At 35.8% G+C, this 26,209-nt stretch overlaps 5 protein-coding genes across 5 annotated transcripts in view; all 5 read left to right on the forward strand.

Moving 5' to 3' along the window:
• The first annotated feature begins 156 nt into the window (after nt 1–156).
• Nucleotides 157–3,053, forward strand: LOC113064110 (tRNA pseudouridine synthase A-like). Its single transcript, XM_026234678.1, has 6 exons — nt 157–458; nt 537–766; nt 845–982; nt 1,438–1,540; nt 1,992–2,677; nt 2,915–3,053. The coding sequence occupies exons 1-6, from the start codon at nt 389–391 to the stop codon at nt 2,945–2,947; spliced, it is 1,260 nt and encodes a 419-aa protein (XP_026090463.1). The 5' UTR covers nt 157–388; the 3' UTR covers nt 2,948–3,053.
• Nucleotides 3,054–3,572: 519 nt separating this feature from the next.
• On the forward strand, nt 3,573–8,546 carry LOC113064112 (nucleolar complex protein 4 homolog). The gene is made up of 15 exons (XM_026234679.1): nt 3,573–3,843; nt 3,948–4,068; nt 4,296–4,402; nt 4,869–4,970; nt 5,058–5,207; nt 5,365–5,467; nt 5,546–5,580; nt 5,663–5,713; nt 5,954–6,065; nt 6,154–6,214; nt 6,308–6,418; nt 6,525–6,688; nt 7,873–7,955; nt 8,093–8,206; nt 8,318–8,546. Exons 1-15 carry the CDS (start codon nt 3,703–3,705, stop codon nt 8,432–8,434), a joined length of 1,572 nt encoding a protein of 523 aa, XP_026090464.1. The 5' UTR covers nt 3,573–3,702; the 3' UTR covers nt 8,435–8,546.
• Nucleotides 8,547–8,965: 419 nt separating this feature from the next.
• On the forward strand, nt 8,966–10,502 carry LOC113064113 (14 kDa phosphohistidine phosphatase-like). The gene is made up of 3 exons (XM_026234680.1): nt 8,966–9,228; nt 9,624–9,751; nt 9,839–10,502. The coding sequence occupies exons 1-3, from the start codon at nt 9,012–9,014 to the stop codon at nt 9,929–9,931; spliced, it is 438 nt and encodes a 145-aa protein (XP_026090465.1). The 5' UTR covers nt 8,966–9,011; the 3' UTR covers nt 9,932–10,502.
• A 4,796-nt stretch (nt 10,503–15,298) lies between these two features.
• LOC113063734 (glutamine synthetase-like) lies at nt 15,299–18,367 on the forward strand. The gene is made up of 7 exons (XM_026234061.1): nt 15,299–15,365; nt 15,832–16,030; nt 16,120–16,281; nt 16,816–16,962; nt 17,289–17,416; nt 17,495–17,694; nt 17,900–18,367. Exons 2-7 carry the CDS (start codon nt 15,862–15,864, stop codon nt 18,210–18,212), a joined length of 1,119 nt encoding a protein of 372 aa, XP_026089846.1. The 5' UTR covers nt 15,299–15,365; nt 15,832–15,861; the 3' UTR covers nt 18,213–18,367.
• A 2,567-nt stretch (nt 18,368–20,934) lies between these two features.
• Nucleotides 20,935–26,209, forward strand: part of LOC113064114 (arrestin domain-containing protein 1-like) — a 32,017-nt gene continuing 26,742 nt past the window's right edge. Inside the window, exon 1 of the mRNA XM_026234681.1 lies at nt 20,935–21,151. Coding sequence (XP_026090466.1) covers nt 21,034–21,151 — 118 coding nt within the window. The 5' untranslated portion in view covers nt 20,935–21,033. The remainder of the gene's footprint in view (nt 21,152–26,209) is intronic.

Consider the following 26,209-nt stretch of genomic DNA (forward strand, 5'->3'; position numbering starts at 1 on the left):
TTCATAATCTCACATATAAATAATAAATATACAAATATCTCACTGATACTACAGTTGGGGGAACTTGTAAAAAGGTTAAAACATGTCTCATCCTCTAAGTCACTTTTTATTTTGAAAACCTGGCAACCCGTTTTAGGTCACGCGATATTCGGCGAGATGTGAAAGTTCAGCCACTCCACGTGGGTCTATTAATGGTACAGGGGAAGTAAATAAGTGTTTTGCGCTGATGATAGATCATAGTGCTGTTAAAGATACTCACGAAATGAGTTTTCTGTTCTAATTTCACTTATTGTAGAAAATGGCAGATGATGTAAAAGCAATCGAGCTGGTTTTGTTCAAAAGGCACTGGTGAGATCCTCACTAAAGAGAGTGATGAGATCTGGATGAGATGCTGAGGTGCTGTCGGATCATTCAGATTTTATCACGTCACACATTAATTCCAGCTCTTAAAAATAAAGGTGGGTTCCTTAAGAATGCGTTCTGCTGTAAAGTAACCGATGAACGATCATTTAACGTTCGACTGAAATGCTCTTCAGGGTGGCCAGAAGATCCTATATTAAATTCCCGTGGATTTTGCATGTCCTGCAAGATGACTGAGGAGTCAGCAGACACCCAAATCAAAGCTTTGAAGAGACCAGCAGATACTCTCGCTGAGACCGAGCATGAAGACAAGAAGCTTAAAACAGACCAGGAGGAGAGGAAATACCCCAAGAAAAAGGTGGCCCTGCTGATGGCATATTCAGGCAAAGGCTATTATGGAATGCAGGTGAGTTCTGATGATGAAGCATAGTGATGTATATGTGGCTGTGTAGTCCAAGCATTAATATGTGTCCTGTGCATTCAGAGAAATGCAAAGAACTCTCAGTTCAGGACCATTGAGGATGAACTGGTCACTGCTCTTGTGAGAGCCGGATGTATTCCAGAGGGCCATGGAGATGACATGAAGAAGATGTCTTTCCAGCGGTGTGCACGGACGGATAAGGTGAACCTGATGCTCAGTTACTCATGTTCTCCAATGAGAGATTAAAAAAAGCTGCCTTTTTCATAGTGAGTGCTATTTGTTATAGTTAACCGAAACTACATCTAAAACTATTTATTTTTAAATCACACTTGAAATTTAAATATATTATTTGAAATTAAATAAGATGCATGTAAAAACCATAAATGTATTTTAATCTATTTATATCCTTCCTGCTTTGAAAAAAAATATATGTATAAAAAAAAGGTTATAAGAAAGTCAGTTATTAAAGTAATAATAAAAAATATGTTTAAAATTATATATATATATATAATATATATATATATATATATATATATAATATTAATATTATTATTATTATTATTAATTTTTTTTTTTTTTTTTTTTTTTTTTTTGTTGTTGTTGTTATTATTTAAAAAAAGAGTGTAATTGGTGATGACTTCTCTTTGCATTACCAGGGTGTTTCTGCTGCAGGTCAAGTTGTGTCTCTGAAGGTGTGGATGATTGACAACATCCTGGACAAAATGAATGCACATCTGCCACCTCACATAAGAATTTTAGGTCTGACCTTAAGGTTTTTCATTTACAATTTTCCTGTTCAATTACAGTATTATTGATACTATTATTAATGTTATTAATCAAATATTTGTGTTATTTGTATACTGTTATTGTGTTTATGAAAATTTTGAATCCGCTTTTATTGTTCTATTTTCAGTTTCCATTTTAGTTTTAGCAATTTGTATTGCTTTTGTTATATATATATATATAATATTTAGCTTTTACACATTTTTATTTAAGTTTTTGTTTTAGTTATTTTAATACTTAAGCTTAAACTTATTTTATTTTAGTTAGTTGGCAAGAGCCATTTCTAATTTTCAATTTGATCATATCTATTATTTTTAATTATCTTATTTCAGTTAACAAAACAATTTTATTTCAGTTAACAAAACAAGCTTTTAATAGTGTAAGTTAACAATAATAACTCTTCATTTAAATCTTTTTTAACTTGCAGGTTACAAAAGAGTCACAGGAGGCTTCAATTCCAAAAACAACTGCGAAGCCAGAACGTATTCCTACATGCTTCCCACTGTGTCTTTCTCACCAAAGGACTATAACCAGGAGGACACGTCATTCCGTCTGAGTTCAGAGACCCTTCAGAAGGTCAACCAATTATTTGGCCTTTATAAAGGAACCCACAACTTCCACAACTTCACATCGCAAAAAGGTCCACGGGACCCCAGTGCCAAACGTTACATCACCCACATGTCCTGCGGAGAACCGTTTGTGAGACAGGAAGCTGAGTTTGCCGTCATCACAGTAAGAGGCCAGAGCTTCATGATGCACCAGATCCGGAAGATGATCGGTCTCGTGATCGCTGTGGTTAAAGGATATGTGGATGAAGAGGTGATCGAGAGGAGCTGGGGAGAGGACAAAGTTGACGTTCCCAAGGCTCCTGGGCTGGGGTTGGTGCTGGAGAGGGTGCACTTTGACCGCTACAACAAACGCTTCGGAGGAGATGGCATCCATGAGACTCTGGAATGGACTGAGGAAGAAGAAGCCATCGCTGCTTTTAAGGATGAGCACATTTATCCCAGCATTGTAGAGACTGAGCTCCATGAGAAGTCCATGGTGAACTGGATGGCTACACTCTATATCCATGATTTTGAAGCCACGGCCACAGGAAACCAAGAGTGCAAAGTGGGTAATATTTGACTGGGTTGTTTAAAGTAATGATGCTAATATAATTAATAATTTATATATATATATATATATATATATATGTATGTGTGTGTGTGTGTGTGTGTGTGTAAATTAGTGTAAATTAGAATAAAATGTTGATGAAAGAAAATTTATATTCTGCCCTGTTGTGTATGGATTGAACAAGGATTATAAACACTATATTTAATTATCCAAATGGCTTTTTTTTTTTTTCAGGATGATGACGAAGATGGAAATGTATCTGACTGAATCACTAAGAAGCAGACTTCTGTTGTGTTTAATCTTTATTTTGGTTTTTGCTTGTATGCTAACATTAATTTTCAATATTTCTAAAATAAAAATATGGTTTTGTTAAGGCTTGTTGCAGTTTTCCTTTAAACAGTTTCCTTTCCGTTAAACAGTGTTGATATCTATTATGCAAGAACGTGTACTGTTCAGTTTAGACCCTTTTTTCTAATAGATTGTTACTGTTTTATAAATGAGTTATACTTTTCTGTATTATAAATATTTGGTGCTTTAGAAAGTGCAAAAAAAAAAAAAAAAAAATATATATATATATATATATGTTTGTTTGTTTTTTATTATGATTTTATTTTTGGTCTCACTCAAGACACTAGAAAGTGCCATCTTTTAAATGTAATAAATTTCCTGAAAATGTTTTTCACCTGAAACCAAAGCCTCTGAAATATGGAAATCACTCTGTAATGACAAATCGTTCTGATTTGTCCAGCTTAATTCGTATCACGTGACGACTGTCTGACACATGCTTGAATCAGCGCTCTTGACACGTGACCATTATAATGATATTGAAAAGTTGAATTGGAAAAAAAATTGAAAGTACAGAGTGAAAAGTTCTAAAGGTTGAATTGTCTCAATTCGTCGTAACGGCTTCATTCAGTTCTACCAACTTATTGTTATTTTTCGGCGGTAAAACACCTGCTGGCCACTAGAGGCGACCTCATCCTTTGACATGAACCCAGCAACACATTTTTAGTGAAACAATCATGGCGTCGTCCACGGAAAGCAACGTGAAAGGAGAAAACAGTCAGGTTTCTTATAAGAAAGTTATAAATACTAAAACAGTTCGTGTACTTCAAAACAAGAAACACGCTAACGACATATTCGACATCATTGAATATTTGCAGGTATGTGATTCTTGTTTCATAGTGAACTCTAATGAACTACACCTAATAATGTTTGGGTCCATCAATCACTCAATAAAACCTACATTTTTTCTTATTCCTTACAGTCCGAAAAGGATAAAGAAATCATTTTCGCCAGCAATGCTTGCAGTAAGATTTTCTGTCAGTTGTTCTCCAGAGGAGATCTTTATGTTGGTGATCTGCCTGAAGAAGAAGACCTCGTGAATGGTAAATTACTGCATCTTAAGATCATTCAGTAAACAAGTTTAATGTATTAGACTGACCTCTGACTGTGTATTTTACCAAGAGGAACACTTATATAGGACACATTGCATATATGATCATTACATATTGTGGATGAAAAAACAGCTATGTTATGAGCTTAAATGCACCCCATTTATTTATTATTTTTGCAATAAAATCTAAAAAGTAAACTTAAACGGTTAAATTTCCAGATGATCGCAGTGCTGAAGAGAAGTACCGTATATTCATGAGACACCGTTACAGCAGCTGTGTGGAACTTCTACTGGAAAATATAGGCCATAAAGCTTTCCAAGTGAAGGTGAGTGAATTTTGTGGGTGATTAGTGTGTGTTAATTTATGTAACATGATGGTTTCGATTTTTAGTCTTTAATGTACTTGACATATACGGTAGATTGGAATATAACTAATTAACTATAAGAGTCAGATATTCAATAACATACAGACCAGTGTTGAATTAATAACATTTAACTCATTCATTTTTATATTTTCAGATTTTATTTTCATTTAAGTATTATTAATAATAATATTATTTTTATTTATAGCTTTAATTTAATGCCAGTTGTAGTAATTTTAGTACTTCTACTTTAATTCTTTTATTTTAGTTTTAGCAGTTTTATTATGTGCATTTTTGTAATTTTATATTCCATTTTTATATTTTATTTTTATTTGAGTAAATTTGGAATGTGCTTTTTTTAAATATTCATTTATAGCTTTACTTTTGTCAGTTGTAATAATTTAAGTACATTCATTTTCATTTTTTCCAGGAGACGTCTCTCTGTGCACTGATGAAGTTTGTTGCAGCAGAAGGCAAACACCCTCTCCAGAATCTTGATGAGCACTTTAACTTTCCCAGGGAGCTCTTACAGGTAGGTTTTCTTTACAACTACAGACACTGACATGTGTTGCACACTAAAGTCATATAGGACTAAAGCTTATCCCTCTCATGTGCACAGACGGTGGTGGAGCATCTCCTCTCAGAGAAAGAAGACATGTCACTGCTCATCTCCAGGTTTCAAGAGTTCTTGGAGATGGACGATGTGCGCTACTACGTCATGAGTTCAGTGCGAGACAACATTTACAGAGTCATGGCCAGAAACAAAAAGGTCAGTGTGGTTTGTTTACATTGTCAGTTTTTTTTTTATTTTTTTTAATTTAAATTATTATTATTTTTTCTGTACATTTATGCATACTCAGTTTTACGTTTTTATTCTTTATTACCAGTTTCACAGACTTATTTTTGTAATCAAATCTGTTTTTTAGGCTGTGATTCCTGTATATCAGAATAATGTTTTCACACTCCTCTCAACCATCAACGTACCCAGCGAAGCATCAAAACTGAAAAAATTCCTTGTCAAACAAGATTGTAAGTTAGCTTAATTTCCACGCTATTGTCCCAATAAAACATTGCCCTTCATAAATACCAGTTCTCTCTGCTTTACAGACAAACTTGAAGAATGGAAAGTAGCCAAACCAAAGGTAAATACTTAATTTTACATTTCTGCATTTATTTGTCCAAAGTTCATTCTGAAATTATAAATGTATACATTTTTCCATATAGGAGCATAAACGAGCTTTTGAGCAAATGTGGTTGGTGTTTCTCAAGTTCAAGGTAAAACAACCCTCACTATAATGTCACAGTACACTCCCTGACAAAAATCTTGTTCGCAAACTCGACTTCTAGTTGGAGTTCATTTGGAGTCAGAAGTGGCTTATATGAAAGGCAAAGGCCTCTAGATTATGCTTATTTTACCAAAATAAAATCTTATCATGCCTTAGTTTTTAATTATTTAATTAGGACAGAAAGGTCAGACTTTACTCTGGTTTTTAACCGGTCTTTTGGTTTTCATAGTTACCTAGCAACATGTACAAGAAGATCCTGGTCATCCTTCATGATTCCATAATGCCACAGATGAGTGATCCCACGCTTTTGATTGACTTCCTGAGCGCTGCCTATGACATCGGTGAGTCCAGAGTGTAAATTATTATTATTATTCATGACATGATCTGTTAGATGTCTGTAATGCACTTTTCTCTCTCTGTTTGTCTCAGGTGGGGCGATCAGTTTGTTATCTCTGAATGGTTTGTTCATCCTCATCCATGAGCATAATTTGTAAGCATTAAACCATTTCAAAAGGAACGATTTAATATTTTAAGATCCAATATCTTTTTTTAAAAAAAAGCCTTCTCTATGTTTGTTGTGTAGGGATTACCCAGATTTTTATAAGAAGCTGTACGGTCTGCTGGATCCCTCTATCTTCCATGTGAAGTACAGAGCACGTTTCTTCCACCTGGTGAACATCTTCCTTTCTTCAACGTAGGTTTACTCTTTACACTTTTATTCTGGGTAAAGATCAATATGAGCATCAGAACATAGATGTTGTGTTTTGTTCTCAAAAATAGTAACCCATTTGCTCTGACAGACATCTGCCAGCCTACCTTGTGGCAGCGTTTGTGAAGCGTTTCGCTCGCCTGTCTCTCACAGCGCCACCTACATCTCTCCTCATACTTTTGCCATTCATCTGTAATCTCATCCGCCGGCACCCCTCGTGTAGAGTCCTCATCCACAGACCCTGCACTGCAGAAGGTATATTATTATTCATTTAAAGGTGCTGTATGTAGGATTGACACAGAGTGGTTAAACTACCCTATTTTTCGGACTATAAGTCGCACCTGAGTATAAGTCGCATCAGTCCAAAAATACATCATGATGAGGAAAAAATACATCATGATGGGGAAAAAAACATATATAAGTCCCACCGGACTATAAGTCGCATTTATTTATAACCAAGAACCAAGAGAAAACATTACCGTCTCCAGCCGCGAGAGGGCGCACTATGTTTTCAGTGTAGACTACGAATCACTGAGCAGCATAGAGCACCCTCTCGCGGCTGAAGAAGGTATTTTTTTCCATTGCTTAATTTCTCTTGGTTCATTTCTCTCGGTTGATGTCAAATTAATTTTAATAAATAAGTTGCACCTGACTATAAGTCGCAGGAAGACCCAAACTATGAAAAAAAGTGTGACTTATAGTCCGGAAAATACGGTAGGTATTGCAGTCCAAATTCAAAATATTGGAGAAGGTTTTTTTCACCCAGCCCCATTTCATTAGACTTGATGCACACCAACAGGAATGAGCACACATGACAGTGAATTAAATGAAATGCATTGTTTTCTCTGACAACTGGCAACCCGGAGTGCCAAAATACAATTGGGTAAACTAACAGAGGGCGGGTTTCACAAACCAAAAACAAAGACCGACAATCTGGCCCGGAACGCACATTTTCAAAGGAGAATAACTGACTGTAGCATTGTTTTTCAGATAAACAAATATGCTAACTTAGCATGTTTCCTAAATATCTTCAAACATATTATGGTACGTTTATGCTTTAGTAGAGTAAAAAACTTGCATACAGCAGTGTTAAAATATATATACACATTTGTATATACATTTACACATATGTATATGTACATATTTTATGAATGTATTGTGTGTTAATTTGTATTTATTTGTCATTTGTATTATTTATTTATGTGCTTGTTTATTTACAAAAAATATTATGCATTTATTTGTTGGTTTAAAATATATTGTTTTTATTTAAATTAGTGTTTATTCTAACAATGAGATCATTTATTTATTTTATTATTTTTAGTATAATTCTCTTAATTCTAAACAGAGTTTATTAGGTGGAATACAGGAGCACTTTTCTTTTTTTCTTTTTTTTTCAGCATTAATTCTGAAAAATTGTTCTTGTTAATGTTTTCAATCAGAGCCTTGTGACGACCCGTATGTGATGGAAGAGGAGGATCCTGCTCAGTGTCATGCTCTGGAGAGCAGCCTATGGGAGATCAAGGTAAGCCTCTTCATATTGTTCTTTATTTGATACTTTCCTTTCTGACGTTGACATTCTGACCGACTTACCATCCACAAAGAATTAACTTTTGACTATTTTAAAAGGATGTCTATGAAAAAAGGCCATATTTCTCTTAGACTTTGCAGAAGCATTACCATCCAGATGTGGCCAAGGCTGCAATGAAGATCAACGAGCCACTTACCGAACAAGAGGACGATATCAGTGAGCTGCTAGAGCTCTCTACATTTCAGGTAGTTAGCGAGAATTGGTATTTTGATTCTATTTTATAGTTATATTTGCCATGGGTTACAAATATAAAATTGTTAAACTAATCATTATCCCCTCCACATTTTGTATGGCAGCTAATGGAGCGAGAACTCAAAGCTGAAAGGAAGACGATACCGCTAGAGTTTGATACACCCACAGAGCTCCTGAAGAGCTCTAGAGAGGTGCTCGGAGTGCACTTTTCTCTAGAGTAACCACTCTTATTTGCAAATATGATCTTTCCAAAATGTGTTGTTTGTATTAAAAAAGTTTGTGCATCAATTGTGCTTTCCATAGGCTGAAGAAATAAACATTTGCACAAAATGAGCATGTGTTGTGGCCTCTAGTGAGTGTTGATCAGAGTGTAAAACAGCAGTACAAAGAATTAATTTAAAGAATACCATGGTACAAAGTACATGGTAGAATCATTTAGCAGTTATACTAAATCATGTAACATTTTTTCAACACATTGATGGTTAATGTAATGCTACCACAGTTTTATTGTATGGACAGTTTAACTAGTTTTTCTTTTTATTGCTGTAATCTCAGTACTGTATACATTTCCCCTTTTCTTAAACTTCTTCCAATAACAAATACATCCAAACAGCATACATTAAATTATATAGAAATAATATGTATGTTTTGCATGAGCACACCATCATACTTGATGTGATATAAACATTCTGTGTTGTGATTATGTTCCTTGCGCTTGCCGCTGCATGTATTTAAGCTCCGCCCCAGTAGGTGTCGCTAATGTGAATACGTTCAGTACGTCAAACACAGCAGTGGTAAATGAAGTGCTTTTCTGTTGTTGTACTGAACTTCGCTGTAGTATTAGGATTTTTCAGTCCCGCTTTTGCAATTATGTCTGCCGAATGTCTCGCTAAAATCCCAGAGGTTGATTTAGATCCCAACGGTGTCTTCAAATACGTCCTTATACGGGTGAACAGCAAAGACGACGATTCATATGTTGATATTGTGAGAGGATACGCATGGGCCGAGTATCATGGTAGGGATTTATTAAAATGTTTGAATGAATGACAGGTGTTAAGGGAGAAATGGCATGTTTAGCATACTGAATTGTGATTGGTCTCCTTTGTTCATATTCCTTTGTGATTGGTCTTTTGTTTCTTACGACAATTAATAATCTATTTTGCATTTCATTTATTGCTATTAATTTATCTTTCTTGCTCTGTATTAGGTGTTCAACTTCTAGCTTTAATTTTACTAACGTTTTTACTGCAAAAAAAGCACTTGAGTTTGTTTAAATACAGATGTGTTTATTTTCATATACTTTTAGATATGTATTACAGGTTTTAGGAACTTTCTCCACACATTTGATAGGAGAACAAACGTTTCTTTGTGTCTAGCTACAAAACCTTCATAACATTGTATCTCCTCCAGCTGATATCTATGACCATGTGGCTGAAGAACTGGAGAAAGGTGGAGGACTGGATTGTGAATGTCTCGGAGGTGGAAGAATCAAACATGACAGTGCTGCAAAAAAGATCCACGTCTACGGTTATTCTGTGGTACGTACACATGATGCTCCAGTGTTATACGATTATACATTCCTTGAGTTAGTTCCATTAGTTCAACCAGTTCCTCTTATTTTTCAGGGATTTGGGAAAGCGAATCATTCTGTTTCCACAGAGAAGATAAAAAGCCATTACCCAGACTATGAGGTGACCTGGGCAGACGAAGGGTATTGAATGGGTTACATGGGATAAATGACAGCTGCGAATAAGGACACTATTTCAAACTGAACTTCTTAACGTAGCTTTCAAGTCTTGATGTGCCAAGGCTGAGAAAGTACAGAACTTGAATACATTTCTGAGATGGATGGATGGATGGATGTATGGATGGGACGTTTACTCCAAAACTAGAAAGGTCACACTCATGTCTGATTGGTTTTTAATTTAATGTGTAGATTAACACATGGCAGCAAACAAAGATAAAGTTTATTTACTAGTTTATTTTATATTCCTTTATGTCCACTGGTCTTTAAATATGATGAAATAAAACAGGTTATGTACTTCGTCCAAACCATAAAAAGTTATATAGTGCAATGTTGATATCCTGAAATGATATTAAAGTCCAGAGAAGTGTTCTTTGAAATTCCCACAATCACTTATTTGTAATTAATTTAAGCTGGAAGAAATGTTTGGATGTACTGTTATCTTGCAATATCTTGGTAAGGTAGATTACTGTGCTTAACTACAAAATATAAATTGTGATTTAATGATTTCTAAAGCACCATACAATAAAAGTCTTTCATTATCTGGCTCGGCTCGGTGTTCATCTTCAGTTCTCTCTTCACAGCAGTTCAGTCAGTATACTGTTTGAGTAAATGAATTACTCGGGGATTTTGGTTTGTTTGAACTCAGAGGGAGTGTCAGCCACATTAAAAAAGTTAACAGCTTAAGTCATTTGTGGATTAATGCTTATTGGAGACGCGAACCGTTTAAAACGATTCAGTTCGATTTGGTGAACTGGTTCAAGAAGAACCGGTTACATCGAATGATTCGTTCGCGAACTGGATATCACTAAACTGCTTTGTTTTGAACTAGCTCACAACAGACACGGAAGAGAAGACAATGCTGAATAAAGTCATCATTTTTTTTTTTTGGACCAAAATGTATTTTCGTGCTTCAACAAATTCTAACTGACCCTCTGATGTCAGATGGACTACTTTGATGATGTTTTTATTACCTTTCTGGACATGGACAGTAGACCGTACACACCGCTTCAATGGAGGGACTGAGAGCTCTCGGACTAAAATATCTTAAACTGTGTTCGGAAGATGAAAGGAGGTCTTAATGGTTTGCAACGACATGAGGGTGAGTTATTAATTATATAATTTTGATTACTGGGTGAACTTACCCTTTAACTTCTTCGAACAAGTAGTTCAATCCAATCCAATGGCATTTTATATATATATATATATATATATATATATATATATATAATGTTAAGAGATTTCGTGGTATCAGTTGTTTGGGTTCTCCATGGACATCACTGAGAAAGATAATTTGTGGATTTTCTTTCAACTTAATGGATTCTCTCTATTACAGAATAACAGGTTCTTGTAACTATGCCATGCATTATTTTTTTTATTTTTTTTTTGAGCTGTTAAGTGTTATTTAGTGCTGTCCCATAAATTTAATTGAATATTGTATCCCCATTCTGCATATGAAAATGTCACATTCTCTCAATTTACAAATATCTTAAAGTGTAAATAAACAAATTGAACATGTATGTGGATGAATGATAGATAGATAGATAGAAAAAAACATTCTGAATGTAGCACATTTTTCATATACGATGATGATATATTTTCTTTTTCAAACTTGACACTACAGACGCTAAACCGAAACCAAATCACGAGGTCTCTTAGCAACGGCGTCTCCACGGCAACATCCTCCCAATCCGTCTGTCAAAGGGCTTCAGGTGGATAATTCAAGCAACAAAATCCTCACGCTACGTCAACAGTGAAAGATATAAAGCTTTGCTGTGTTCCGAATGAAAGGATTATAAAAACCAGTGGAGAGGAGAGGAGCGAAATATCGCGATTTGTTTTTGAGGCGCGTGACGGAGCTGCAGTGACAGTAATGCTGTGACTACATTCACTATTATCTGTCTGTGCAGCCTGCATTGCTTTAAAAAAAAACGGTCAGATAGTGAACACTTGCACTGATCGGCAGGATGGACCCTGGTGTGCTCATATTCTTACTTTACGTCATGATAGCTCACGAGCTGGTGTGTGGATTGATGCAGTACAGGAGACAAGCAGCCAAACCTAATAAACGCCTAATGTGCTGCTCCAGGTAAGAGGTTCACCTCGCTAAAAATCTCCCTTGAGTTAACTCTTTTTCTGACCAACCTCCTCATTCTTGATATTCCGTAACGTTATTCCTTCTGTAATGTAACCTAAATATGCTTCTGCTTACATGTAAAGTGAATATATTTAACATGACTGAAGCAACTTTGATTAATCCTTAATAATGAAGTGTTCATTCTTCTGGGAAATCCAGCATTTTAAGTGTTTCAGTAAAACACTGAAAAAAAAGACTATTTTGCGTGTGTCTGCGCCACAATAACTGTAGGCTATCAACTTTATTTTTACCCACAGTTCCCGTGTCTGTCATGGACCATGGAGAGTCAGTAGCCAGCCGGTGTGGACAGGGAGACGAGACTTGAAGAAAACTGGACGTATTGTCAGAAAAGCGTGACACGAGGGCCGCTGCGTACTTTTGATCCACAAACGTGGTTCTCAGTCGTCCTTTCTGCACTGTGATCAATCACTGATGGACCGCTCACTGCCAGTTCATGATAATATCATTTCAACTGTGATGCTCAAAGTTTACAGTTTTCCTTTTCACTGTAATTGTGGACATCTTTACTTAGAGGTTCATTTTTAGCTATGGTTCACCTAGAAATTGAAATTCTGCCATCATTTACTCACCCTTATTGTCATTGTAAAATGAAAACGTGTACTTACTGTGAGTCACAATGTTTCAGATTGGACATAAAAGTGATCCAAGTCTTCTGAAGTCATATGATAGCTCTGCATGAGGAGCAGATGTTTTTTTGTTTGGTTTTTTTTTTTGTATTCCACAGAGAGAAAAAAAAGCTTCTGGAATGTCAGAAAATAATGGCAGAATTTTAATTCGCGAGTGATCTAATTCTAGAAGTAGCAATGATTGCTGAATCCCATTTTTGCTTAGTGATTTGAAAGCTGCTGTTTCTACCTAAACTGAATATATTGTGTGCGGTTAATATGTGTTTGCCAAATGTATAGTTCAGTCCCAAGCAGAGGTGATTTGAGACCTCTGATCACATTTACCATGTAAAATCACTGTGCGCTTGATCATGGAAATTAATCCCAGATTGCAGCAATCAATCTACATGGCATCACTTTTAATAAGAATCATCTGTTAAATGGGTTTCCGACCACAATTTGTATATTTATTGTTCAGGTTGCTGTTTCTGCCCTGGTTACATTTTGTAAATGAAATTCTTGTTTTGGATGTGATAAGTCAAGTGTACATGGAAGTTCACACCAAACCTTTTTACCCGACTGTGTATTGAGATTCATTAAATATGGATTTCAGCATCAACTGTAATGTGGCGATCTATTTTGATGTCTCAGTATCAGCAGGTTTGGGAATTATAGTGTTTAGCAAGCACTTATCAGTTTCATAGGTTAAAAAAAAATGCACTCACACTCACGCCAGATTTGGATATATTTAGCATTGCATCACTTGCTCACCAATGGCTCCTTTGCAGTGAATGGGTGGATTATTGTGATGTTTTTATCAGCTGTTTGGACTCTCATTCTGATGGCACCCATTCACTGTATTGTTGGTAAGTAAATGACAAAAATAAATAATTCTGTTCTGATTCCTTTAACACAGAAGGATATTCAGGTGATTGTGGTTTGCCCATTTTGGTTTTGCTTTTGCTTTTCTTTGTCTCACACTATCTCATTAACACAATCAAGATCCTACCACAGCTTGACAAGAATGCAGATGGGTCAGGAAAACTGGTTGCATTAAAGGAACATCATTAAATGTCATCATCTTTATCTTCTCTCATATTTTCTTTTGTTCTCTGCCAGTAAATGTTTTTATTTGTTCTATTTATTAAGCCAAAAAGACACCCATACACTGCACCCATAGTGAATGTACAGTACAACTCAACATTTCATGTCAAATCCGAGAAGTGACCATCCATAACAGCTATCACTCTTCTGTTGTGGAATATGGCAAAGGAGATTTGCTTCTATTCAAACATAAAATCATCATTAAAGTTGGGTGATGAAGTATGGCTTACAGTTGCTGTTCCAATTAATTCCAAAAGTGTTCAGTGGGGTTCAAATGTTTGTCTTGTTTTCCAGTTCAAAAACACTCTTAAATTAACATTTAACGTTAATGTTTAAGAGGACAAAATACCTCAAAAATTTTTGTAGTCTTGTTTTCTGAAACATATATCAAAATGAATTGAATTTCGCTTGAAACGAAAAAATATCCATCAGTGGAGTTAGAAAAATAATACTGTTCTCCTTTGAATTAGTTTTCTTTCCAAGCTGACGTATTTAATTTATCTCTTTTCATAATTATATATTTTTTTAAGCATAAAATCAGTTATTTAGATGATTTTTCTCCCCCAAAACAAGACTTAAGGCACTTTGTTTTTTAAAGTAAATGTGTCTTGGTTTATTTATTTATTTATTTTTGATATTTCCACCGGAAAACATGACAGAAATACTGAGTATAAAAATCAAACATTTTTGCAGTGCAAAATTATTTATATATATATATATATATATATATATATATATATATATATATATATATATATATATATATATATATAAACCATTGATACTGAGACAAAGATTGTAGCTGATACTAGGCTTTCTATTTAGTTTGACTTGTTTTGTTTATTTTTATTTATTTTTAGCTGCAAATATCTTCAACATGTTGCTTAAGCATGTTTTGCTTGTTTGTAGAGTAATTACCCTACAGCGTTTTAGTGGCCTATTAAAATGAGTAGTGCTTCTATGTACTAAGATGCAAACAAGCTGTTTCTTTTTAAATCATAGAGGCTGTTTTTGCTTCACCAGTTGTTTAATCAGCATTTATAATCAGGTTATTACAACAACGACCATTTCAGCAGGTTTGGGACTCTTGTTTGTATATTGGCACATCAGGGGCTAACCTCTGGTCCTCAGTGCTTTCTTTGTGCTGATGTCTCTGTGCAGTGGAAAAAAAATCTCTCTATAAGCATCATGTGTAATTGTGTGTTCATGGGAGCTGAGGTGAGAAAAGCGTTGAGTTGTATTATTAATCAGTGAACACACTGGTCATCCTCAAGTCTCTAATATCGTATTAAGATACATTAGACTATAACAAAGTGATGCATTCCAACAAACAATCAATGCATTTTTAAAGTTAGTGCACAAAGTTTAGAACAGGTTCTATGAGTTGTTGTTTTTATTATCTCACGAAGTGAAGGTTGGAAATCATCCATATTATCTACGTCATCTATACAACATATCCTCGATAAAAGGCTGCCTTAGATTTGCCTGTTTTATTAGCGTGTCAGTCTTCATATGAAGTGGAGTTATATATACACCTCTGAGTAAGTCATCTTTGATTCGTACAGTTAATTTGGTACATTAATGAGCATTGAGATTTTGTTTGTTGCTTGCTATTGCAATCAATAACATTTTTAATAATAATAAAAATAATTATTTATCTTCTGATATCATACTCTCAGTAAGCAGAAGAATATTTTTTAATTGAATATTTAATGTCATTAATACTTATATAGCCACTACAAAACAACAAGTCTTTCTTTGTTTTTCTATTCTGTGTTTTCTCTAAAATCGTACATTGCTGAAAGTTGGCTTATGACTTGTCTCTTTACTTTCATTTTGAGGAATGTTTAACATTCATATGTCCTTTCTTTCAAATAAATTGTCATGCTGTTTTATTAAACAAGTAACTTGCTGCGGTTTCTCATACAAAAAAATCATCTTTTAAAAAAAACCATTGAAATGCACTACACATTAACACAAAGTTTTTGTCTTGCTTTATTTCTCCAGGTTCGTTGTTTCTTGTACATCTGATCCAGTATGTCTTATGTATCAGACAGCTCTAGTCTCAACAAGGCCCTGCGGCAGCAGTATCTCAGTCTGCCCCAGGGAAACTTCTGTCAGGTCACTTACGTCTGGATCGATGGCTCTGGAGAGGGTCTGCGTAACAAGACTCGAACCATGGATTCAGAGCCAAAGAGCATTGCTGGTAGCAAAGTGTAGACTGGTTTCACTTTCCTTATCTTGAACGTTTTTAATTCTTTTTATTTTGTTTTTGTTGTTGTTGTTCTTCGACAGATATACCAGAATGGAACTTCGATGGTTCCAGCACGGGTCAGTCTAAAGGACACAACAGTGACATGCTACTGATTCCTGTCTGCATGTTCAGGGACCCCTTCCTCTTGGACCCCAACAAACTGGTGCTATGTGAGGTGCTCAAGCACACCCGAGAACCTGCAGGTAGAATTTATCCACTATAATAATTATGTAGTTGGAAAAATAAAAGATGATAAAATTTTTTTTACAAATGTAATAATTTCGGGACTCAAATAATGCATCTCAGTGCAGATTTTTAAATATGAGGTATTATACTTTTTTTTTTAAGTCAAATTAAAAAGTATAGCTGGCGAGTCCCATTCGCCGCCTTCCTGGCATATGATTACACTGTTTAACTTTTGCCATTTTTACAGCAGCATGTGTAAAACTCTTTTTTTTCAAGAAATCATTTTATCTCATTTAAATCATCATTAATAGCTATATTTATGTCGGATTCATTTAACATTTGAAGTTAACATTTTAGTTTTTAGTTAAGTAAATAAATTACACTTTAAAAAGCCCTTCCAACTAAAGTACAGTACAAACCTTTTTTTGTTAAGAGTTCTATAAACACCCAATTTTATACAGTTAAAATACACAGAAATTAATTTGAGTTCCAAAATTTCTCGTAGTGATAATACAAATTAAACGGACTGAAAAAAAAATGGTTTCTTTCAGAATCGAACCACCGTAACTGCTGTAACAAGGTCATGGAGAAGGTCAAAGACCTTCACCCCTGGTTTGGCATGGAGCAGGAATATACTCTTTTTGGAGTGGATGGACACCCTTATGGCTGGCCCAGGCTCGGATTCCCCAAACCACAAGGTTAAATCTTGTATCAAGCTGCTGGAAAGATTTTTTGAATGCCAAACGTATTACAAATGTTCCTCCTACCTGGCAGATATCACTAAAATCTGTATGATGAGAATCCACACCGGTTTTTCTAAACACCGAAGAAGAATCTGGAAGCAGGCCATGTTCAATTAGAAAACACTTTCAGTTTGTTAAACAAAATTGCATGTCTTGGTTAGCTTACAGAGCCAGAACAGGCGAGATGTGTGGTTGAAGGTTATACAAATGAAGTGCCGTCTGTGACATCTTTATACTTAAAAGATTGCAATGTTTTTTATGTTCTGTCTCTTTTCTTTCAGGTCCGTATTACTGCAGTGTTGGTGCTGACCGAGCTTTTGGCAGAGACATTGTGGAGTGTCATTATAAAGCCTGTCTGTATGCTGGCATCAAAATCAGTGGCACTAACGCAGAGGTCATGCCCTCTCAGGTAACTACCGTTCAATTCCAGTTACAGTTAAATTACATGTTCTGAATGGCCAGTCTGGATAGTTTTCTCTCTCTTCAGTGGGAGTTCCAGGTGGGTCCATGTGAAGGAATTGAGATGGGAGATCATCTATGGATGGCACGTTTCCTGCTATACAGGGTGTGTGAAGATTTTGGAGTGGTGGCCACCCTGGATCCAAAACCCATGACAGGAGACTGGAACGGAGCCGGTTGCCACATCAATGTGAGCACAGCGCAAATGAGAGAAGAAGGAGGAATTGAGTATGTACTGAGTAATACACACACTCATAAGTCACAGAAAGACTTGTGTTAAAGCCCATTCACACTAATTGTTCTCATAGTGATTCTAGCTATATTGTTCCTCTGTGTCGTTATCAATAAAATTGTGATGTGAACTTACATTACCATTAAAGTCATCCTTGGAGTGACTATATACTGACCTCCATGATTCTTTTCTCTGGATCAGGCACATTGATAAAGCCATTGAGAAACTGGGCAAGCGCCATGCAGAGCATATCCGTGTCTACGACCCACATGGTGGTGAAGATAACAAACGGCGCCTCACGGGTCGCCACGAGACCTCCAGCATCCATGATTTCTCAGCAGGTGTTGCTAACCGCGGGGCCAGCATCCGTATCCCCCGTCAGGTGGGTCAGGAAAAGTGCGGTTACTTTGAGGACCGGCGTCCTGCTGCCAACTGTGACCCATATGCTGTGACCTGCGCAATGGCCCGCACATGCATGCTGGAAGAGGAGAAAGATACCCATGAACTTAAATAACACAGTTTTGGAAAATGTATTTACACTCTAAACATTTTAAAATTTTCTTCTTAAAAGAATGTTTTATGACACATGGTTTTCGATTTATTTGTAAAATAAAAAAGCTATTTGAAAAATAAAATGCATTAATTTAAAAACAGTAAAAGCAAGAAAATGTTGGCAATATTATTACAATGAAAAAAATAACAACATATTTTTAATAATTTAATTTAATCTTGTGAATTTAATAAAAGGTGAATTTCCAGCAGCCATAATTCCAGTATGTAATGACACATGATCCTTCAGAAATAACTGTAATATGCTGATTTGGTTAAACATCTTTTGTAACATTATAAAATACAATCTTAATGACCCCATACTTTTGAATGGTAGTTTTTTTCTTAAGCATGAATAACCATAGCACACATCATTCAAACTGAGGAGACCTGCACATACATTATACACATATAAATTCTGTACTAATAAACTGAAACTGTGTGTGTGCATGCGTGTGTGAACACTTTGCACTTTGCACATGTACACACACTCACACACATATATGATGAGCCAAAACATTATGACCAGTCAGTTAGTAACAGGTGAAGTGAATGTCATTGATCATCTCCTAAAAAGGCCACATATTAAGAGATTAGATAGTAAGCAGACAGTCAGTTCTTATAATCAATGTGTTGGATGCAGGAAAAATGGGTAGCAATAAATATCTAAGCAACTTTGACAAGGGCAAAATTGTTATGGCAAGCTGACTGCATCAAGATATCTCTGAAACGGCAAGGCTTGTGGGTTGGCAACAGGGTGTTGGGCGCCCGGGGCTCATCTATGCATAAGGGCAACAAAGGTTATCCTGTCTAGTCCAAGCCAACAGAAGGTCTACTGTGGCACAATCACACAAAATTTGAATGATGGTTATGGGAGAAATGTCTCACCCATTGCAACACACTCTGCTGTGTATGGGGATGTGTAGCCACAAACCAATCAGAATGCCTGTGATGACCCCTGTCCACTGTCAAATGCTCCAACAATGGGCATGCAAGCATTGGAACTTGGAGCAGAACCTCACCTGATCCAATGAGTTCCATTTTCCTTTACATCATGTAAATATATCCCGGGGAAGTGATGGAACCAGGATGCACTGGGCTCCCTCCAGACACGTATGAGAACTTTCAAATCTCTCTGTGAAAGAGTGGCAAAACATGTCATTGCAACTGGCAAATCTGGTGTAGTCCATGAGAATGAGATGCTCTGTAATACTTAAGGAAGCTGGTGGCCACACAAGAAACTCACTGCCACGTTTGATACTGAACTCCTCTCCTTTATGCAGGGACACATTGTTCCATTTCTGAAATGCATAAATGAAAACTTTGCCGAACTTCCCATTTGTAGTGACCTAAAATCAGATTTACAGAGATGATTCACACCAAAACAGATAATTTCGCTCTTTCTTCTTTGGAACAATGTAGTTTCAAATATAGTTTGAACATTTGAATGAGTTTTGCAGGCAATTGCCAACAGTTTGTTAATGTTGGAGGAGCTGGAGAAGCATGATGTATGCATAAATGTAAAAGTGTGTAAACATTGTAAAACTGCTCATGCTTACCCAAATCCTTATCCAAATTTTTATCTTCGAATCGAACCACCGTAACAAGATCATGGAGAAGATCAAAGAGCTTCACCCCTGATCTGGAATGGAGCAAAGAATACTGTATACTCTCCTAGGCGTGGATGGACACCCTTTTGGCTGGACCAGACTTGACCAATTCATAAGAAGAATAACGAAGTGCAGTAAACGCTGTATTTAAATTTATTTAAGTTACATTCGAATAATGTGACAACAATTATTTCTTACAATATCAAGCAGCATGACCGTTTTTGTACATGTTAATTAAATAACTGGAATCGAATGACAATTGTTTATGATTGCTGTTATTTTGTGTGTCCGTTAGGGGGCGTAGTCGGCAAGTGTTTAGAACTCGGGTAACACTTTGAACAAACCTAAATGTTTCAAGTGTTACTGATTTCTCATTTGCATATGTCGGCAGGCAGATAGAGTTATGGATTTTTGCTGATTTGGTTGGTTATGGAGAAAGTGCAGCGTAGTGCTGTCAATACATTTACATCATAACACTCTTTTTTTTTTTCTTTTTTTTTGCTTTTAGTAATTCAAAAATACACAAACTCAATGCAATTTATACAGATACACCTAATCTATAAGGAACATATTTTCAATATTCTGAATAAATCTGGATATTTTTGAGGTGCTTCAAAAGTCGAAAATATGCATGTGGTGTAAGCAAGAACGTTTTTTTTAAAGGATAATTAATTTGGCATAATCTTGATTTTAATTATTATTATTTATAATATTATGAATTACCACTTATTTTTGAAGCTTTTTTACATAGATAGATAGATAGATAGATAGATAGATAGATAGATAGATAGATAGATAGATAGATAGAAAGATAGACAGATAGATAGGCTATAAAATGAAAATCATCACAGTGATGAATGCTTTTGGATGTGCATGACAATCTTTCAAGAATTATTAGAGTTGTAAGAATGTTGTAAGAAAAATGCCTTTGCGTTCATTCTTGTAAGTTTATAAGCATTCAAGGGAAATATTAAATACATTATGTCATCACACGATTATTTGAAACAACCCTAGGATCATAGAGAGCAGGGTGAGTCTGACTATCCCTATGACGTCAGCGCTCTTGATGGGCGGGGACATGAGAGCCGCAGGTGGGACGTGAAACTGGCCGCATTTACCCCTAGTTTACCGACGATCTCATTTTCCGTGAGGATTTGAGTGGTGCTTCTGAAAGACATGGGAAAGCTTCAGGAATTCGAGATCACTTTCACTAATAACAAAGTGGTCTACAACCCCGGGGAGTCCATATCAGGAACTGTGAGAATTAAAACACACCACTCCTTACAGTTTAAAGGTAAGCGACGCTGTGTCTCTTACACATGCTCTCAATAGGAAAAATGATTTGCATGGACAGCACAGCTGGCAGGCTTCGGGGTCTCCACGTTCAAGTAAAATTAGGGTGTTCAAGTAATGTATGTCAACATAGACGTGTCGCATGAACGTGTTACGTGTTTGAATGGTGACATTCGGCATCCTTTGCTGGTCCGTTTCAGTACAGTTCATGTAAATTTACGGGAAATGGGAGCTGTGATCGGAAGACATCAGCATCTTGGCTCTTGTTTTAATGAACGTCAGTGTACATCCTGTTTCTCCTGCGTTACTGGTTTCGGTTCGATTGCACAACCGAGCCACATTTCAACAAGTGGGTTTTGATGTTTGTTTGTCATCTCTTGATTTTCATCTTTAAACGTACACAAATGAGCGTGCCTTCAGAACTGACAGGCGAAAAGGTCCTGTTGCGTTCATCCAGGACGCGTTCAAGCGTTTAAAAACGCGACTGAATGTAGGCTAAATGTAGGCTACTCCAAGCAAAAAAGGAAGAACGCTTGAACGACCACGAATTTCGCCAACCTGTTTTTCAAGTTAGCTGAATTATGTCAGTGCTTTGGTCATACTAATAACACAAATAGGAATATATGTTGACATTTTTGAAGTAGTCGTATTCAAGGACATTCTCGAGTTACATTTCCTTGTAGCATCTCTAAACAGTAAGATGGCTCTTGAATCAAATGTTTTGTGATATGTAAATCTCTAGTAAAGTGCTAAATAATCAGTGTTTTGATACTCTCGAGCGGCCCACGTGACTAATGTACTACAGTTTGCGAGGGTTTATTTAGCGCGCTCTAATTTATAACCAAACTTTTGTTGTTACCTTAACGAAAATAGGGTTTAAGCATTATAGTAATAAAATTAAATGAATTATATATATATTTTTTAAAACCACACATTAATATATACATAGCCTACCTTGCCCCCTCCCCAAACCATTGTCTTTACTTAGGGGCCTTATCAACTTTAAATTCTTAACAAGGGTTTAAAGAACCCAGTTGTAACAACTCCTATACGTTAAGAAAACGTCTAAAAGAAAAGTTATAATAGTGAGAAAATCAACACCTCTGGCAACCCCGCTCCCCACTAACCACTATTTTGCATATCGCTGGTCACTGGGGAAAGAGATAAGAAAGTAGGTTATACAAGGTGCTTTACACACTGAGTGAATGTGCACAAAGAATGCATTGTAACTGTTTTCACTGAAATCTTTGGTTTTTGGGTGTAGGCGAGATTCACGGAATGACACGCCAGGGGAAAAAAAGAGATTCAGATGAAACAGCTCTATAAGCGTATTTTCCTTTGTAGTGTTTCTCTTATTGGGAAAACACACTTGAGACTGATCTGTTGCATGAAGTTGTTGTGCTTTTTCACTCAGCTCTAGAATCCCTCCCTTATTGTGACACTAATGAAAAATGATCGACACTTCGTGGTCATGTTTCAGTTCCTCAGTGAGAAAACGCCTCTTTGTGTTTGATCACACTGTGGATTGCCAGTTTTTTGCCTGCTTGAGTGTTTATCAGTTGAATGCGTGACAGATGACATCACTATTATATGGGATGATAAGGTCATGTGACCGGTGTGGTTGGTAATTCTCTGCTGGCACTTTAATTCATTAGGTCTTCCCGCATTTCTAGTACTTAGGGAATTGGCTCAGTGCACCCTTCACCTTGATTTAATGTGGAAAAAGCTCCTCTAATGTGGCAGACATTGTGCATTAGCATAACAAAACTGCTAGCTGATTTGAATCGTGGGTAACCTGTATAGTCGTAGTTCATACAAAATGTATTTTTTGTCAGTTTCTTGCCTTCATCAACCTGCAAGACAAAAAAAAAGGGAGATTTTCTGTTAATTTCTCCTTTTCATGAGGCCAAGTAAATGTTAAAATGACCAAATCCAAATTCCCATATTTTTCTCTATTTGTTAAAACCTGTTTCTCATCAGTGTCATATTACACTACCCAGAATGGACCTGAACACTTTCTTGCTTTGGCTTTCTTATCTGTCTCTTTTTTTTTTTTTTTTAAGTTTGGCCACTTTGATAAAAAGTCTTTTCATGGAGACATCCTTCTGTTGAAAGACATTTTCTTATTTATCGCACCCTGTATTCAGTGTATAGGGTTACTGGTTAACAGACTTAACAGGCAAGACCGTCTCAGCTTTGGCAGAAGTCATGTATAATCTCTCAAAACATGAAACTATGAAAGAAGGGCTTTAGCCTTAATCAGTCAGTTACAGAAACTCTAAAGAAGACATGATTGCTTGAATCTCAAACATAAACACTCTAGTCTCAAGTACATTTAAAGGGATAGTTCACCCAAAAATGTTAATTCTGCCATTATTTACTCACTGTCATGTCGTTCCAAACCTGTATGAGCAACTGAACAGTTGCTGGAAGACACTATGAAAGTCAAAGGCTACCTGTTTGGTAACCAGAATTCTTTTAAATATCTTCTAGTGTATCCAGCAGAAGAAAGCAGTTCATACAGGTTTTGAACAGCTTGGGGGTGAGTACATTTTGACCGAATAAGACCAGTAAGCTTTTCTTTTGGCGCTTTGAAGAGCTGTGTGATTTATGGAGAAAGTATTAGAGTTTTGTTTAGGATATAAATATTTAATTTTGACCCAAAGAAAATAGCTTCATATGCTAAAGCCAAAATATAAAAAATACTCAAAAAGCCCCTGGAAGAAATCCATGTTTACAAGTTCCTTTTAGCTGACACAGCAAAACTGAGACTTTTTTTGTTTGCAAGGGTCATATGAGATTTATGTCCAATAAAATCTTCTAAAATGACAACAGTTGAAAAACAGAAAAGGTTTTTGCCAGGATGTGACACAAATTAAATATTAGCAATTACAAAAGGCAAGACCTTCTAACCATGCTGTTCAACTAGGGCTGCAGAATTTTGAAATCAGTTTTGAAATCTATTTGCTATTTTTCAGATAAAAATAAATATTTTTTAAAGCTCTAGGTTTGATGTACTGAAAAGCTTGGCAGTTTTTGTGATTATATATCAATATTGACATATAATAATAATAATAATAATAATAATAATGATAATAATAATTATTAATATTATTATTATTATGTGTCCAGCATTTACTTTAAGCTGACTGTTAATGCATGTGTTGAATAAACACAGTGCCACACTGCACTATAAAACATGTATCAGTGTATCACATATGTTTATTTTATTCAGTTAAAGCCTTTGCGATTGGATGAAGAGATTTGGGTTTTATTTTGATAATCATGAAGCCCTACATCCAACGTCCTGTTTCAATAGGAAATATGTCAACAGATCATGATAGAAAGCATGTTCTCTTTACATCCAGCCTGGTATCAAATGCATAATAATGATCGTGATAAGCTTATTTGTAATGATTTAGAGCTTTTTGTCTCTCTGTATCTCAAGAGACACACACATAGACAAGCCCATCTATTCATTAGCAGTGGACTGACTGGCCTGTAAGGCAACACCACTGATAAAACAAGATGCTGTTCTGTCCCATACTGGCTTTGTGCGAGTGTTTGTGAAGAGACTTCTGACTTCTGACTCCTGTCCCTCATTATGACAGGGCATTTAGCACATTTACAGGCAGTACAGAACCTACGCCCTTGTTTGTGTCGAAATATTTTAAACACTATTGAACACAAACATTAAGTTCAGCCAGAGGCTGTTTGTCCCTTTAATAACGGGAATCCCAGGCCTCAAACATCATTATTTATGAGTGAAGCATGCTTTATTTTGGAGGAGTATCCACCCAATATTTAATACTTAATTACTGTTCCTAAGTATTCAGGATAAATTTAGAGCAAGTCATCTGAGTACCATCTAGGGACAGAACCATGGTATGTCTAGCTTCGAAAGAAAGTTTGAATATTTAAAGCTATTTCGGAGAAGTCAACCTCAAAAAACTTACAATGACTTACAATGGAAGTGAAAGAAAAACAGAAAAACAAATCATTTTATAAAAGTAATAATATATTAGCATATTAATTATTTATGAAAATAAAAGATTTTCCATAGTTGTGTTCGTGTTTGTTCAGATATAAGAACCAGTTGACCAGTTTGCTGTCACTGACCTCAAACCTGGCCTGAAACATCTTGAGAAATTCCATTGAAGTTTCATTTCAGTTTCATAATGAAACCGTTCTGTTTAAGCAAGCCAAGTCCTTTTTGACTCCTTGTGCTTCCGAATTAAACATTTCTCTGTATATTCAAGGCCGGAAACTCTAACATAGCTGTGTGTCCCAGCAGGTGTATAGGCATAGTAACAAGAACTCCATGACTGCATCTGCCATCTGCAAATAGCAAATGTTCTGAGTCACAGTGAGAGTATGTGTCTAGATTTGGATGTTTTTCAAAATAGAACTACCTGCAAACTGCAATCGTGAAGTGTGTTTGTGAAAGTCAAATAATTGGCTACTGTATCACCTGAATATTTCTGGTTCATTTTAACGGTTAATTTCTATTTTTGCTGCACCTCAGTGTTTTAAAGTAATATTCTTGGTATAAGACACTGATACAATGTTGATTACCAGAAAAAAAAAATGTTTTACTTTTTCCCCTTTTCTTAAAAAACAAAACAACAACAAAAACACACAGTTAATAGCTTACCATGGACTTTACCATGAACAGAAAAGTGAAGCTTATAATTTTATAAAAGTAATGATATTCAATACTATGTAAAAACTTAAATTAAGTCAAAATTATTAGAACATTGTTTGAGCTCTAACTGTTTTTAATGGAAGCCGATTTTTTATAAAATCTTAATGGGTTTATGGCATTGCATTGTCAACCAATATCTGGAATATTACTTTAAATCAAAGGTGTGATGTATAAAAGCTTTTGTCTGACACTAAAGATGTTTTATGTAAATGTTTAACCTCCGGGTTTGTTAGACCTTTAAGTGATTGTTATAGTGAGGGATCTAGATTGGCAGTTATTTGTCTCGCTGATGCCAGTGGCACCCATGTTGGGACCTCACCTCATACCTTGATTTTTCCTGATTTCGCCTTCCAG

This window comes from Carassius auratus, chromosome 46, assembly GCF_003368295.1.
Source record: "Carassius auratus strain Wakin chromosome 46, ASM336829v1, whole genome shotgun sequence".
NCBI lineage: Eukaryota > Metazoa > Chordata > Actinopteri > Cypriniformes > Cyprinidae > Carassius > Carassius auratus.

Coding starts and splice junctions, on each gene's coding strand:
- LOC113064110 (XM_026234678.1), top strand. CDS start 389: ATGCTGAGGTGCTGTCGGATCATTCAGATTTTATCACGTCACACATTA. Junction 767..844: donor AAGGCTATTATGGAATGCAG/GTGAGTTCTGAT, acceptor CTGTGCATTCAG/AGAAATGCAAAGAACTCTCA. Junction 983..1,437: donor GGTGTGCACGGACGGATAAG/GTGAACCTGATG, acceptor TTGCATTACCAG/GGTGTTTCTGCTGCAGGTCA.
- LOC113064112 (XM_026234679.1), top strand. CDS start 3,703: ATGGCGTCGTCCACGGAAAGCAACGTGAAAGGAGAAAACAGTCAGGTT. Junction 6,066..6,153: donor GAGCGCTGCCTATGACATCG/GTGAGTCCAGAG, acceptor TGTTTGTCTCAG/GTGGGGCGATCAGTTTGTTA. Junction 7,956..8,092: donor GCAGCCTATGGGAGATCAAG/GTAAGCCTCTTC, acceptor TATTTCTCTTAG/ACTTTGCAGAAGCATTACCA.
- LOC113064113 (XM_026234680.1), top strand. CDS start 9,012: ATGAAGTGCTTTTCTGTTGTTGTACTGAACTTCGCTGTAGTATTAGGA. Junction 9,229..9,623: donor CGCATGGGCCGAGTATCATG/GTAGGGATTTAT, acceptor TATCTCCTCCAG/CTGATATCTATGACCATGTG. Junction 9,752..9,838: donor ACGTCTACGGTTATTCTGTG/GTACGTACACAT, acceptor CTTATTTTTCAG/GGATTTGGGAAAGCGAATCA.
- LOC113063734 (XM_026234061.1), top strand. CDS start 15,862: ATGTCTTATGTATCAGACAGCTCTAGTCTCAACAAGGCCCTGCGGCAG. Junction 16,031..16,119: donor AGAGCCAAAGAGCATTGCTG/GTAGCAAAGTGT, acceptor GTTCTTCGACAG/ATATACCAGAATGGAACTTC. Junction 17,417..17,494: donor CAGAGGTCATGCCCTCTCAG/GTAACTACCGTT, acceptor CTCTCTCTTCAG/TGGGAGTTCCAGGTGGGTCC.